The 16,270-nt window shown below is 38.7% G+C and overlaps 1 protein-coding gene across 1 annotated transcript; it reads right to left on the bottom strand.

Annotated features, from left to right (window-relative positions):
• Positions 1–6,276: 6,276 nt before the first annotated feature.
• On the bottom strand, positions 6,277–13,720 carry FGF23 (fibroblast growth factor 23). Its single transcript, XM_072145418.1, has 3 exons — positions 13,413–13,720; positions 12,124–12,227; positions 6,277–9,483 (listed from the first exon to the last, which is right to left on the bottom strand). The coding sequence occupies exons 1-3, from the start codon at positions 13,633–13,635 to the stop codon at positions 9,025–9,027; spliced, it is 786 nt and encodes a 261-aa protein (XP_072001519.1). The 5' UTR covers positions 13,636–13,720; the 3' UTR covers positions 6,277–9,024.
• Positions 13,721–16,270: the final 2,550 nt, after the last annotated feature.

Below are 16,270 nucleotides of genomic sequence, written 5' to 3'. Positions count from 1 at the left end.
AGCCTACATATAGAGAATAGACTAACGAGACCTAGTGAGAGGAAGACAGAGCCTACACATAGAGAATAGACCAACGAGACCTAGTGAGAAGAACGACAGAGCCTACATATAGAGAATAGACTAACGAGACCTAGTGAGAAGAACGACAGAGCCTATATATAGAGAATAGACTAACGAGACCTAGTGAGAGGAACGACAGAGCCTACACATAGAGAATAGACCAACGAGACCTAGTGAGAAGAACGACAGAGCCTACATATAGAGAATAGACTAACGAGACCTAGTGAGAAGAACGACAGAGCCTACACATAGAGAATAGACCAACGAGACCTAGTGAGAAGAACGACAGAGCCTACATATAGAGAATAGACTAACGAGACCTAGTGAGAAGAACGACAGAGCCTACATATAGAGAATAGACCAACGAGACCTAGTGAGAAGAACGACAGAGCCTACACATAGAGAATAGACTAACGAGACCTAGTGAGAAGAACGACAGAGCCTACATATAGAGAATAGACTAACGAGACCTAGTGAGAAGAACGACAGAGCCTAGACGTAGAGAATAGACCAACGAGACCTAGTGAGAAGAACGACAGAGCCTACATATAGAGAATAGGCTAACGAGACCTAGTGAGAGGAAGACAGAGCCTACACATAGAGAATAGACCAACGAGACCTAGTGAGAAGAACGACAGAGCCTACATATAGAGAATAGACTAACGAGACCTAGTGAGAGGAAGACAGAGCCTACACATAGAGAATAGACCAACGAGACCTAGTGAGAAGAACGACAGAGCCTACATATAGAGAATAGACTAACGAGACCTAGTGAGAGGAAGACAGAGCCTACACATAGAGAATAGACCAACGAGACCTAGTGAGAAGAACGACAGAGCCTACATATAGAGAATAGACTAACGAGACCTAGTGAGAAGAACGACAGAGCCTACACATAGAGAATAGACCAACGAGACCTAGTGAGAAGAACGACAGAGCCTACACATTGAGAATAGACCAAAGAGACCTAGTGAGAAGAACGACAGAGACTACATATAGAGAATAGACTAACGAGACCTAGTGAGAAGAACGACAGAGCCTACACATTGAGAATAGACCAACGAGACCTAGTGAGAAGAACGACAGAGCCTACATATAGAGAATAGACTAACGAGACCTAGTGAGAAGAACGACAGAGCCTAAATATAGAGAATAGACTAACGAGACCTAGTGAGAAGAACGACAGAGCCTACATATAGAGAATAGACTAACGAGACCTAGTGAGAGGAAGACAGAGCCTACACATAGAGAATAGACCAACGAGACCTAGTGAGAAGAACGACAGAGCCTACATATAGAGAATAGACTAACGAGACCTAGTGAGAAGAACGACAGAGCCTACACATAGAGAATAGACCAACGAGACCTAGTGAGAGGAACGACAGAGCCTACACATAGAGAATAGACCAACGAGACCTAGTGAGAAGAACGACAGAGCCTATATATAGAGAATAGACTAACGAGACCTAGTGAGAGGAACGACAGAGCCTACACATAGAGAATAGACCAACGAGACCTAGTGAGAAGAACGACAGAGCCTACATATAGAGAATAGACTAACGAGACCTAGTGAGAAGAACGACAGAGCCTACACATAGAGAATAGACCAACAAGACCTAGTGAGAGGAACGACAGAGCCTACACATAGAGAATAGACCAACGAGACCTAGTGAGAGGAAGACAGAGCCTACACATAGAGAATAGACTAACGAGACCTAGTGAGAAGAACGACCGAGCCTACACATAGAGAATAGACCAACGAGACCTAGTGAGAAGAACGACAGAGCCTACACATAGAGAATAGACCAACGAGACCTAGTGAGAAGAACGACAGAGCCTACATATAGAGAATAGACCAAAGAGACCTAGTGAGAAGAACGACAGAGACTACATATAGAGAATAGACTAACGAGACCTAGTGAGAAGAACGACAGAGCCTACACATAGAGAATAGACCAAAGAGACCTAGTGAGAAGAACGACATAGCCTACATATAGAGAATAGACTAACGAGACCTAGTGAGAAGAACGACAGAGCCTACATATAGAGAATAGACTAACAAGACCTAGTGAGAAGAACGACAGAGCCTACATATAGAGAATAGACTAACGAGACCTAGTGAGAAGAACGACAGAGCCTACATATAGAGAATAGACCAACGAGACCTAGTGAGAAGAACGACAGAGCCTACATATAGAGAATAGACTAACGAGACCTAGTGAGAGGAAGACAGAGCCTACACATAGAGAATAGACCAACGAGACCTAGTGAGAGGAACGACAGAGCCTACATATAGAGAATAGACTAACGAGACCTAGTGAGAAGAACGACAGAGCCTACATATAGAGAATAGACTAACGAGACCTAGTGAGAAGAACGACAGAGCCTACATATAGAGAATAGACTAACGAGACCTAGTGAGAAGAACGACAGAGCCTACATATAGAGAATAGACCAACGAGACCTAGTGAGAAGAACGACAGAGCCTACATATAGAGAATAGACTAACGAGACCTAGTGAGAGGAAGACAGAGCCTACACATAGAGAATAGACCAACGAGACCTAGTGAGAGGAACGACAGAGCCTACACATAGAGAATAGACCAACGAGACCTAGTGAGAAGAACGACAGAGCCTACATATAGAGAATAGACTAACGAGACAGAGCCTACATATAGAGAATAGACTAACGAGACCTAGTGAGAAGAACGACAGAGCCTACACGTAGAGAATAGACTAACGAGACCTAGTGAGAGGAACGACAGAGCCTACACATAGAGAATAGACTAACGAGACCTAGTGAGAAAAACGACAGAGCCTAGACGTAGAGAATAGACCAACGAGACCTAGTGAGAAGAACGACAGAGCCTACATATAGAGAATAGACTAACAAGACCTAGTGAGAGGAAGACAGAGCCTACACATAGAGAATAGACCAACGAGACCTAGTGAGAAGAACGACAGAGCCTACACATAGAGAATAGACCACTGAGACCTAGTGAGAAGAACGACAGGGCGTAAGCCTAGAGAGAAGATCGGAAGAGCCTAGACGTAGAGAACGAGACCTAGTGAGAAGAACGACAGAGCCTACACCTAGAGAATAGACCACCGAGACCTAGTGAGAAGAATGACAGGGCATAAGCCTAGAGAGAAGATCGGAAGAGCCTAGACGTAGAGAACGAGACCTAGTGAGAAGAACCACAGAGCCTATACGTAGAGAGTAGACCAACGGGACCTAGACAGAAGAATGACAGAGCATAAGCCTAGAGAGAAGATCAACAGAGCCTAGACGTAGAGAATAGACCAACGAGACCTAGAGAGGGACAAACTGCCAGGGACAAAAGAGGAAATAGAGCACACCATGCAGGGCCGTGTTTATATGATTATTGCAGGGGTTGTCTGGATTTGGAAAAACGTGTGATTTCTTCCAAAAACATCTTCACACCTCTCCATGTATTGCAATACCAGCAAAACCAATCTCGGCCCCCTTAGCAGGACGTTCATGTAGTGGATGTCATGTCGCTAGCACAGATGTGCGCAGGTAAGTCTTCCTCTTGGCAGCCATTTATAGCAGGGTGCCCCGGCCGCGCTCCTTATAATTATATGAGTGATATTAATACGTCCCTGGCACACATTCACAGGAAGTATATTTGGCCTAACTGGATTATATGACGGGTTCCTCTTCTAAGGCAGCGCGGGGCACATGGCACACGGCCGGAAACATGAGGAGGGACGGCATTTGGCGGGAATAAAATCAAAATGAAAATAAGAAGCCAGGAATATATGACATCGCTGAGTTCTAAGAAGGATAAAAGCAAAATGTTATGTTACTTTATATGCAGCAGCTACTGGAAAATTCCGTGGCCTCTTAAAGGTGAAAGGAAATTTTGGAAAACTTAAAGGCGTATTCCACTTTTGACCTATCTATAGTCTGGGAGACACAGAGAAAGGGTCTCTCTTTCTTGATTCCAATATTTATCCAAAATGTGTGGGACCCCAAATCATACAGCAGTTAGCAGTTTCCAAATACAGCTGAGTGGACTAGTGTCACAGGTTGAGGACTTTCTCATCCACTTGCAAAAAAACGCTCCAAAAATCCTTCTTATCCGCCCACTGTGAATATCCCTTAAAGGGGCTGTACAGTCTGAGGAGAATCCTCTTGTATATTCTAGAGTTATGGTCTTAAAGGGGTTTTCCACCAAACAAGTTAGACCGTATCCATACTTGCTGATATGTGGGCGTCTAAGTGTAGATAGGGCCTAAGTTGTTTGGTGGGAAAAAACCCTTTAATCTGGCAACCTGGAAAGGCTCATTTACTAAAGATCCCCGGACCGAATTTTCGTAGAGTTTCCCGACGATTTCCGTGTTGCGCCACATTTAACAGGGTTTTTTGGTGCATGCAATCAGATTTTGGTGCATCGGCGCCGGCTTTCACGCGACACAAATCGGGGGCGGGCCGTCGGACGATCCGGCGGATTCAGACAACGCGCGGAATTTAACATCGCAAATAGTGTCGCAAGACATGCACTTACATACACCGGGAAGAAGAAGGTGAACTCCGGCGGACCTCAGCCGGGAAGCGACACATGCAGGATATCGGCGCACGATCTTGGTGACTCGTGCCGGACTTCATCTTCGTCGGACCGTCCGGATCAGGGACCGCGACAGGACCGGGTAAGTAAATGTGCCCCATAGTGTCAAATGTGCAGTTTAATCTTCTGATTCCTTAAAGCAATTTCTTAACATTTATGTTATTATGCTACAATTTCTTCGTTAAATTTAATGTAATTGACAATGTCATTCTAGCATAGCTCACAGGAGGGCAGTATATACACAGGTAGGACATAGGCCTACTCTATCATGTCTCTTATTTTAAATCTGTTATTGTTGCTCATAGCAACCAACCAGAACTCACCTTTCATTTCTAAAATAGTTGTGGCAAAATAAAATCTGAGCTGTGATTGGTTGCTACAATACCATGGGTAGTTTTACTATGAGGCCTATGCTTTGTCATGTAAACATATATCAAAGTGGGATATATTTTATACCATGGTTGTATCATGAGGGGAAAAAAAACTTTAAGGCCCCTATGTTCTCCTGGACAAGGTGTGACCAGACTACCCCTTTCAGTTAACCTCCTGGCCCCTTGCCTATTTATGGACTATAGGAACGAGGAGCTTGAACAAGGTAAAATATGTTTTCTTTTACTTGGCCACCTTAGTTCCCACGGTTCCTGTGTGGTTCCAGGACTGTGTGGTCTGTGGCGCCTGATTTTCAGGGGGTCATAGGACCCACTTTGGCCAAAAGGGACCTCCGCCGACCACAGGACTTCACTTGTGATGGAGGAAGTGATCTCCTGTGGTCATAGGTAGCCACTCGTTGTCTGAAGCGTATTCCGTTACCCCATGAACCTTCTTCCCAGAATATGGAGCAACACAAGAATCGGGAGATGAAGCAGAGCATCTTGAGATGAATTCCCTTGTTGCTGTGGGTGATGCTGCCACCTACTGGATGAAAATTTGAATGTACCTTGTCCCGAATTGCTCTTCAGACCGTTAAATCCGGGAAGGGGGGTTAAATATGGGAGACTGCAGCCTTAATTCATTGGAACCTGACCATTGACCAATAAAGTTGATGTCACTAACCTACCAAATTTTTGGTAGGTGATCGGTGAGGGTGTCATGGTCGGACCCCAACCAATCTAATATTAAAAGGGTTGGCCAATTTTAGTAAACTCAAACAGGGTAAGTATAGGACTAATATTAGGATCATATTTACCCTAATAAAGACTCCCGTTAGTTGCCGGGAGCCGCATGTCTGCCCCCGAGGCAGCAGGACTCGAGAATTCCTGTGGTGCACACTGTCCTGGTGGATGGAGGAGGCTGTGCAGTCAAAACCACTCACATAACCACTCCCATATCAGTGTGGATATCTTTGTCACTCCCCTCTTACCAGTAATATGAGAGTGGTGTACCCAGCATGCACACAGTAATGTCTGCACCGCCCCTTCTATCCACCGGAAGCCAGCAGGACACAGGTTGTGACAGGAAGTCTCAGGTCCTGCTGTAAGTGGTCATGTGACCCAAGCCTCGTGGCAGTGAACAAGAAACTTTAACAGGGTCTTATACCTACCCTGTTAAAGTTTTCTATAAGTGGTCAACCCACTAAAATGCTAATTTTGATGAAGAAAAATAAATAAAAGAACACTCCATGGTGTTGTGATGAAGAATTTTATTTGCATAGGAGAAAAGCATCGTCTTAGTGGAACGCCTCATAAATATCTATAAATAAAGCTATGATCCCATCCCAGCAACACTACAAATAAATAAATAAATATCGCAACCTTATCCCGTAGGACAAAAATCCTACATTAAAAAAAAGCAAAACATATTCAAGCCAGTCCATCCTTATTTGTAGAAGAACAGTGCTTACGCAGTGGAAGCTGCCATTTTAGGCTACGAACCCATAGCAGAAATCAAAATGGCTTCCCCCTTCTTGCCTATGACAAGATTATATCTTCATAGTTCAGACCCTAAACCTAAGTAAAGTGGATCTCATTCTAAAGAGTTAAGGGGTATGAACCAATGAACTCTAATTTGACCGCAAAGTGACAGCCATCTCTTTCCCTTTAAGTATGTTAACCCAGCCACAAAATGGCTGCCTCCACTGCGTTTACATAAACTTCCAAGGACAATATTGTCCAACATCTGTGGTGAATTCAGTACTGAAGCTTAATAAAAACATCATGCAAAGAAAAGTCAACATTAAAGGCGTTGTCCAAAATTAGGAAGACATGTTTGTTCCAAAAACAGCGCCACTTCTCTTTACAGGTTGTGTATGGTAGTGCACCACATCCTCACTGGAAAACGAGATGAAACCTCATGGACAGATATGGTGCTGCCATGTTTTCCTTATCCTGAACAACCCCTTTAAATAACAGAAAGGAGTTTTTGACTACAAAAGGCATAAGTAGGAAATTAGATCCCCTCTAATGGCTCCTATCACATGTCAAAATTCCTTTAAAGCTTTTGGCCTCATAAAATGACAACTCTGGACAGTATCTTCATTTGGGGAGATTTATCATCAAGTTTCTGAGGTAAAACTGTTCTAGTTTCCCATGGAAACCAATCAGAGTACAGCTTTAATTTTATAGACAGCTGTGGGAAAATGAAAGCTGTGCTCTGATTGGTAGAACAGTTCTGATCTAAGAGACTTATGATAAATCTCCCCCATTGTGTAATTTCTCCGTTATTCCTCCTGGAAATGTATAAAGAAGCTGACAAGTGGGTGTCAACAGGGTGTGGTATTGTCAGATTGGCAAGAGACACTCCCTACTGACAACACCTGCTCCTTAAGGGATGTACATACTTCCAGGAAGAATAACTGAGGGATCGCTTAATACAGAATTGCCATTTCATAGGTAAGGCAAGTATTTACTAAAGCATACATGTCAGGGGAGGTGATAGATCCTTCTTTAAGGCGTATTGTAAGGCACAAAGTTACAAAAATACCCCCAAAAAGTCATCATGATGACATTATAATAAAGGCATACACTCTCTATATAATACACACTCTATATAATACACTCTCGATATAATAGTGCAAAATGTTATCATCAGTTTAACCATTTGGTTGAAGAAGCTGCCAATATTCTCTTATACAACTCATAAAACAGTAACTAATGGCCCTGGGGGTTAAAAATCTGCTGTTAATTATAGCTAATTAGAATGTTTGGGTTTAAAAACTACGATTTTGGTCCTTGGTACAAGCCATAAATAATAATCTACCTATAACTTGTGACTTGCAGGTGATAAATACATCTGATGGCTTTATGTCACCCGAATTTGGTTCAGAGCTAAAATTCTGTAGGAATTTATATTTTTTTTAAAAATCATATAAGTTAGAGACATAAATATTACATTTTGATTATCTGTGACCACCACTAGGGGGAGCCATAGAATATACTGTAGACTGTGTTTTATTTTTAGGTTTAATAAATAAATAGTATGCATGCTCCCCCTAGTGAAGGTAAGACAATAAATCCCCAATGCGTCTCGTGTATTATGGTAGAGCAAACATAACCTAATTCCCCATAGCAACCAACAAAAATATTTTTTTTTCCAGTGTAATTTTTAACTTTAAAGCTTAGTTTTAATTGGTTGCTAAAGAAAACAAAAAGCTACTACCACTCTAAGGCAGTTCGTACATAAGAATTCCCTCGAAAAAATGTAGTGCAATCTTAAAAATGAAAATAAATTCATCCCCTTAAAAAAACCTTGATCCTTGTTAAAGGGATAGACTATGGCTGGTACTAACAGATTTAAAAAAAAAATCCTCATCAAGTTTTATTGTGGCTATAACTGATAACTTAAAGGTACTGGATTTATGATTTTTTTCATTGGAATGTTTTCTATTGATAGGAATAGAGCACCCACCTGCAACTTTGCCAAATTATAAAAATTTCATCATAAAGTTATAAGAAACCCCTAAAAAAATACTTGGTTGCCCATAGGGTTGTCAATACTTTTTTGGGTTGTTTTTAAGAAGTCATCATGTTAGTTGTCACCCAGTTGCCCTAGACTACTTATCAACAAAGTTGTCAGTTCATGCAGTGATACTAAGTGGATCACTGTAGGACTGCCTGTCCAGACCTTAGACAATGGCCATAGCCAGCCAGAAATGTTGGTGTTACATGATGGCCCTTCAAGCTCAACGAGGGAGGCCCCAAAATGTGGAAGTCCCAGTTGACATCCACATGCCCTAAAATGAGACAACTGAAGGTCATGACTCAAGGAAACCAAGTGCACGCTTAGAAAAATTGGTGAAAAATCAGAGGTGCTCGACCTCAACCATGGGGCATTATAAAAATAACTAGGCTTGATCGATAATTTTATCGAGGATTTTTTTTAAAAAACTATCCCTTAAGGTTATAGTACCTACTCTAGGTTTTGTAAAGCTTACATATCAGTTGAAGCCACTGAGTTGGGATGCTATCTTATAAAAATATTCACGTGGGTTTTCTTTCCTTGTGATAATAATGCCCCTTGGGTCTTCAGGGTCTTCCTTTTCATTTTTGTTAGGTCTTAAAGGCTCTTGAGGGTCGGAGGGCTTGACGTCTTGAGCATCCTTGGGAGTTGGGTAGTTCAGAGTCGGCTTCTTTCCTCTACTGACGTTGAGAGGATCTGGATAGAGGTCAGCGCTTCTTGTATGTCGAACGGGCTCGGGAGTGATGAATCTGGTGATAGGGATTTGGTTCTCCATAGACAAAAACTGGGAATAGGGAGGCAAGTCCATTCCGGGGCGGAAAAAATGTTTTGGCTTTTTAAGGCTTAGAAGGTAGTTGTGCTTTGGAGAATGGTAGACGTCATGACGGTTCTCGAGGGTTTCGTGCTTGAAGACGCAGTCGTCATAGCTAAAGTAGTGCTGAGAAATATGTATGCTCGTTAATAACTCAATTTATCAAGAATATTACAGAAAAATTTCCTAATTTTTCTTACAGTAGGCTTTGATAATACATGGGATGTTCGTGTGAGTCAACCTAAGGGGTCCCAGTTCTTCACCACATATGGAGTGAGTGGGTAACTCTTCAAATGTGAAGTTGACTTGACATGTTAGATGTCAACTGGTCAACTTTGATGGATTTACTCGACCATCTATGGTTTATGGTGTCTAACCGAAAAATGGCCGGCTATCAAGTATAGTCCTGGTAGCTAATCCATGGTAGTTTAGGACAACCAGACCCTTGACTGTTTTCATTTTTGAGAAGGCCCCCTAGTCAATTAAAAAATAATACCACATATGTGTCTAGGGTCTCTCAAGACATCTACATGTTTGTGATGCCTCCAAAGATATCAGATTCATGATAACTGTTCGAACCAAAAACAGAGCTATAGATTCATATTTGAATCAGTGGGATCCATTCTCTAGACTTTTTGTAGACCACACAACTTGCACTCATATTGTCCTAGATGCCATCTATGCAAGGTGTCATTCCAGTGCGGTGGTCCCCATATTCTAGCAATGGAGGTGGAAGCCCAGAGGTTATGTTCCCACCATAATGGGGGGAATAAGCACTGGGTATGTTGGGTGTCAACATGGCCAAAGCTTTTTTCCTGCTCCACATCAGGAGATTTTGGAAGTGTCTTAGATCTTTCTTCACATTGACAAAGATAAACCTGATTAGTCAAATCTAGCGTGCTTGTACACGAGGGAGATGGGGGGCATATCACTTGACCAAATGAGCAGTTGAACAACATCTAAGATATATGGGTAACTTTGTGAAGTTGTAATGGTTTATGGATTAAGAAAGCTCCAAGGAATGGTCATGTCTACTTGGAGATCAGTTGCTTTGCCTGGCTGGTCTGATTTACCTACTACCAGTAGAGATGAGCGAGCACTAAAATGCTCGAGTGCTCGTTACTCGAGTCGAACTTTTCCTAATGCTCGAGTGCTCGTATCGAATAACAAGCCCCATTGAAGTCAATGGGAGACTCGAGCATTTTTCACTGAAAGAACATATTGAAAGAACTTTAAAGAAGAACACATTGCAGATGTTTGCACTGAAAGAACACATTAAAAGAACACAGTGAAGAACACATTGCAGATGTTCCGTACATCTGCTAACTTATCCGAAGACACGCGTGCCGAACGGTGTTCTTCACAATAGTATGTGATGAACAATATGGGTGAAGAACACATTGCAGATGTTTCCATACATCTGCAATGTGTTCTTCACAGATATTGTTCTTCATCATAAGACTACATTGATCCCAACAGTAACCAATTAGATCACTGCTAATTTTAAAGGGAACCTGTCACCCAATTTTACCCCTCTAAGCTCACAGCCTCTACAGGTAGGGTATCAAATGTCCTTTCTAGAATTCCCTCATTAATAATAATAATCTTCATTTGCATAGCGTCATCAAATTCCGTAGCGCTTTACAGATTTATTATTGATGTGAAATCTCCCCCGTTTCCTATTTAAAATCTCCCCCAAAGTCATATGAAAATGAGCAGGGAAGAGTCATATTTTGCCTGGGATGAGTCAAATTTAGAGGCTGCAGAGGGAGAATCAATTCAGGTGATTGTATCTTTGGTTCTATAATACCAAGGAAAATGATTCTGGTGGCATATTAAAGGAAATCTACCACCAGGATCAAGGATTGTAAACCAAGCACACTGACATACTGGTGTATGTCCCCTCTGGCAGGATCTGTGCTTCTTTTAGCTTCTTATGCAAAGAATGCAAAATTATGCAAATGAGCCCGAGGGGGCTCCCAGCTCCATAGGTGTTAATTAGCATAATTTTAAAGCCTTTAGTTTCTTGAAAACAAGGGCATAAGAAGCTAAAAGAAGAGTGGATCCTGCCAAAGGGGCACACACCAGTATGTCAGTGTGCTTGGTTTACAATCCTTGATCCTGGTGGTAGATGTCCTTTAAAGAGGACCTGTCACCCAATTTATCGGCACTAGGAGATGTTACTAAAGTAAGCAGCTCCTAGTGCTTGATCAAACGCCGCAGTGTTAGAGTGATAGCGTTACCGGAAACCTCCAGTAACACTACCTAACACTGCGGCAGGGCACAGTGTAATTGTCGGACAGCTTACAAAGCTGTCCAACGTATTCATGAGGGGGCGGGGTTGGGGCGTGGCTAGGGGCTAGGGGCGGTGGGAACTATCTTTAGCTCACATTCTCGCCTATGTCTTTACATGATCCTCATCTTTTAGATTTTTCTCTTTAATATGACACCAGAAGCATGTTTCTAGGTGCTATAGAACGGAAGGTAGAGATGTCTAAAGTAAAGAATCTAAACTTGACTCATTACAGGCAACTATGACTCTTCATTGCTCATTTTCACACAAATAAGGAGAATATTTAGTTTTAAAGGTAAACAGGTGAGATTTCACATAAAACAGAAAATTCTAGAAAGGACATTTCCAGTATGACTAGTATGATAGGGTAAAACTTGGTGACATGTTCCCTTAAAACTATATAAAGATTGGTTGTCTCACGTTATATTAGATTTTATACAAAAATGTAAGAAATTGTTGATTTTACTACTTACTGATCCAAACACGTTGCCGAATCGGTCCATGCACAGGAAACGTCCACTTTTGACTCCCGTAATGACAACCTTGCCCGCGGACTCGGATCTAATCATTAATGCACCTGTAGGCAAGAAAAAAACCCCTAAATGTTAAAAAAAATTCAGGTGAAGAACATGAAATGACACTAAATAAGCCAAGTAATGCCCCAGGGGGGGGAGGGGGGTGTCAAACGTTGTGTTCCCTCTGTATGATCTTTTTGGATCGACCCTGGTCCCACATTCCATAAAATAGAAGGTTCTATTTGTTTTTAAGAATCTTTTTTTTTAATTCTCTTAATTACTAAGGAAAAAAAGGCACAAAGAAAACATTAACCCCGAGAAAATAGTTGGTATCTGACAATATCTAAAGTCTGAGACCCAATGTCAATTTTAGTCATTTTTTGGGAAATTTTCACCAAACTTTGAAATGTTGGATGAATTTATTGATTCATCATTAATTGAATGAGGGATGTTGTATCTTAGTATAGAGCCTAAAATATTCATCATAGGCATCATATACAGGCAGTCCCCGGGTTATGTACAAGATCGGTTCTGTAGGTTTGTTCTTAAGTTGAATTTGTATGTAAGTCGGAAATGTATAGTTTTTAATTATAACCTCAGCCAATTTTTTTTGGTTTCCGTGACAATTGGATTTGAAAAATGTTGGATTGTCAGAAAAACCAGGATTGTCAATAAAGCTTCATTGCAGACATCTTTATTAACTCTTACAGCTGTTTATTGTATTCTGGGACCAAAGTACAGTAAATTACCAACATCCAGAGGTCGGTATGTAACCAGGGGGTCGTCTGTAAGTTGGGTGTTCTTAAGTAGGGGACCGCCTGTACTGTATAATGTCTATACATTACTGAATACAGAAGGAGTCATTTGTGTATACATGATACAGGGCATTATCTACCAGAAACAGGAGTGAGTAAAAAATAAATATTGGGGTAGGGGGCAACTGTCTAGTCAACTGATTTGGGACTAGTTGAGGTCACGTTGAGGTTATTACAATACCATGTGATATGTCACACCACATAATAATATATAAGTGATAAAAATTGGCTTAAGTTTTTTAATAAGGTAAAAAAAAAAATTAAAAAATGTAAAATTTTAAAAAATGATCTACTGATAAATTAAAAATTAGGTATTGCCGATAGCAGAGAGCAAGAACAAAATTATGCAGTGTTAAAAAAAAATGAAAAAAAAAAAAATTTAAATTAGAAAAAAAAAAAATAGAATTTTTAAATTTTCATAGCCGGACTTACTGTAGATGGTCTGGTGGGGAGATCCATCAATGTGTCCGTCATGGTTGATCTGCAGGTGGAAGCTGTTCCATTCGGTGGCCGTGTACAGGTGCATCAGTCGGTCTGGGCTCCCCCATCCGGAATTGATAATCGGCGACGAATTGGGAAATGCGACATTGACCCTTAGACTGGTCAGAAAAAAAGTTAGAAGTGCAAATCTATTGCCTTGTCTGATGCTGGACATGACTTTTTTTTGTTCTTGGGATAGATGCTGGTGAAATATGATCTCTCTCCTGTCCTCAACTCTGAGGCTTCGATGCTTTCCCAACTTTTTTGCAGTATATATAAAGGCGAGGAGCACAGTGACATCACACAGGAAAAACTTGTTATGAACATCCTTTCTGTCGTAACAGCAGAAATTTAAGAGAGCCCTGAGACATAGAATACTTAAGGAAAGGGAATTCACGTGGGCACCCTGGGAAAATGCTATGCCACAGAATTTATTATTTGACAAATACTCAATATTTTTTTAAAATTTATATATATATTATATATACCAATGTGTGTATATATATATATATATATATATAGTAATACTAATGTGTGTATATATATATATATATATAGTAATACTAATGTGTGTATATATATATATAGTAATACTAATGTGTATATATATATATATAGTAATACTAATGTGTGTATATATATATATATATATATAGTAATACTAATGTGTGTATATATATATATATATATAGTAATACTAATGTGTGTATATATATATATATATATAGTAATACTAATGTGTGTATATATATATATATAGTAATACCAATGTGTATATATATATATATATATATATAGTAATACCAATGTGTATATATATATATATAGTAATACCAATGTGTGTATATATATATATAGTAATACCAATGTGTGTATATATATATATAGTAATACCAATGTGTATATATATATATATAGTAATACCAATGTGTGTATATATATATATAGTAATACCAATGTGTGTATATATATATATAGTAATACCAATGTGTATATATATATATATAGTAATACCAATGTGTGTATATATATATATAGTAATACTAATGTGTATATATATATATATAGTAATACCAATGTGTGTATATATATATATAGTAATACTAATGTGTATATATATATATATATATAGTAATACTAATGTGTATATATATATATATAGTAATACCAATGTGTGTATATATATATATATCTATAGATAGATAGATATAGATATACATATATATATACAATATATATATTATATAGTGATCATGTATATTATTCTATAGTAATATTATATATAAACATACACTATATATATGTTATATATATGCACACACACATATATATACTGTGTGTATACAGGCAGTCCCCGGGTTACATACAAGATAGATTCCATAGGTTTGTTCTTAAGTTGAATTTGTATATAAGTTGGAACTGTATATTTTATCATTGTAGATCCAGACAAAAAAAAAATTTTTTGCCCCAGTGACAATTGGAGTTTCGAAAATTTTTTCTGTAATGCGACCAAGGATTATCAATAAATCTTCATAACAGGCAACTTACAGCTGATCATTGCTGCCTGGGACTATAGTAACATCCAGAGAGCTTCACCAGAGGTCACAGAGGGCAGGGGGTCAGTCTGTAACTAGGGGTCGTCTGTAAGTCGGTTGTCCTTAAGTAGGGGACTGCATGTATATATAATATAACTATAGAATAATGTACAAGAACATATATAAATATATATATATAATTTGTTGATTTATTTACAATCATATGTTATATTATATGTATGTTTATATATTTATTTCTTCCTGAATTCTGTCACAATTTCTATATTTCACACATTTTATTTCACACATCATTACATCTATGCCTTTCATTTTTTTTTTAACTTGGGGGACTTTTTCAGTGCTTTTAAATATCAATATTATGATATAATAATAATAATAATAATAATAATAATGATGATGATAATAATTGATCTGCAGGTGATAATAAAAAATTATGATAATATCAATAATAAAAATGAACAATAACAGCAACAATAATACTTTATTAATAATAATTAATTATTTATTATTATTATTATTATTATTATTATTATTATTATTATTTCTATCCGTATATTTTTTGTTAAATCATTTATATTTTCATTTTACTTATCATTCGTTTTTCTTCTTCTTCTTGCTAATATTATATTATTATTTTTTAAAATTTGTTTATTATTCTTTTATTATTTTCATTTGACTATCATTTATTAATTTTACATAATTTTATTATTATTATTCAGTAATGATTTTTATTTATTTATTTTTTACAGTGAAACCTCTTTGAGCAGACCACCCAATTTTGCAAAGAAAAATGGTATTTTAAAGGGTTGGTCTGTTCATAGGGGGGAAGGCAGCTTGCAAAGACCATAATTTGGGGGTGAAATCGGTCATTAAAAAAAAATCTACTAGGGTGGTCATCTGGAGAGATTTCACTTATATTTATATTTTTTTATATTGAAAACCATTAAATTATTAGACATGTTTTACTAAATAGTATATTTTTTGGATGCAGATTTATGTCCATAGAGCTAATAATAATAAATGCAAAGTTTAAAATGAAAATTTTTTTTATGTATAAGACATGTACTATATAATGTATGTAATATATCATGTATATCATGTAATATACTTACACAGGTACAATAAAAAAGTTGAATTCCGTCTGTGACCTCTAGAGGGCAGTCACTCAACAGAAAATTTCAGCGCCACAAGGCAGCGCTTTGTCCTACGTTTTTTTAAATCGATGTTTCAGTATCTTGTATGCTTTAGCCTACG

This window comes from Engystomops pustulosus, chromosome 4 (assembly GCF_040894005.1).
Source record: "Engystomops pustulosus chromosome 4, aEngPut4.maternal, whole genome shotgun sequence".
Lineage (NCBI taxonomy): Eukaryota > Metazoa > Chordata > Amphibia > Anura > Leptodactylidae > Engystomops > Engystomops pustulosus.
This window is presented reverse-complemented; position numbering and strand designations above follow the sequence as displayed.

What these genes read in the sequence shown, in the direction of transcription:
- FGF23 (XM_072145418.1), bottom strand. Translation starts at nt 13,635, where the DNA reads ATGTCCAGCATCAGACAAGGCAATAGATTTGCACTTCTAACTTTTTTT. An exon ending in TCCCCACCAGACCATCTACA is followed by an intron (nt 12,228 to 13,412) that starts GTAAGTCCGGCT and finishes TCTTGCCTACAG; the next exon opens with GTGCATTAATGATTAGATCC. An exon ending in TCGGCAACGTGTTTGGATCA is followed by an intron (nt 9,484 to 12,123) that starts GTAAGTAGTAAA and finishes CATATTTCTCAG; the next exon opens with CACTACTTTAGCTATGACGA.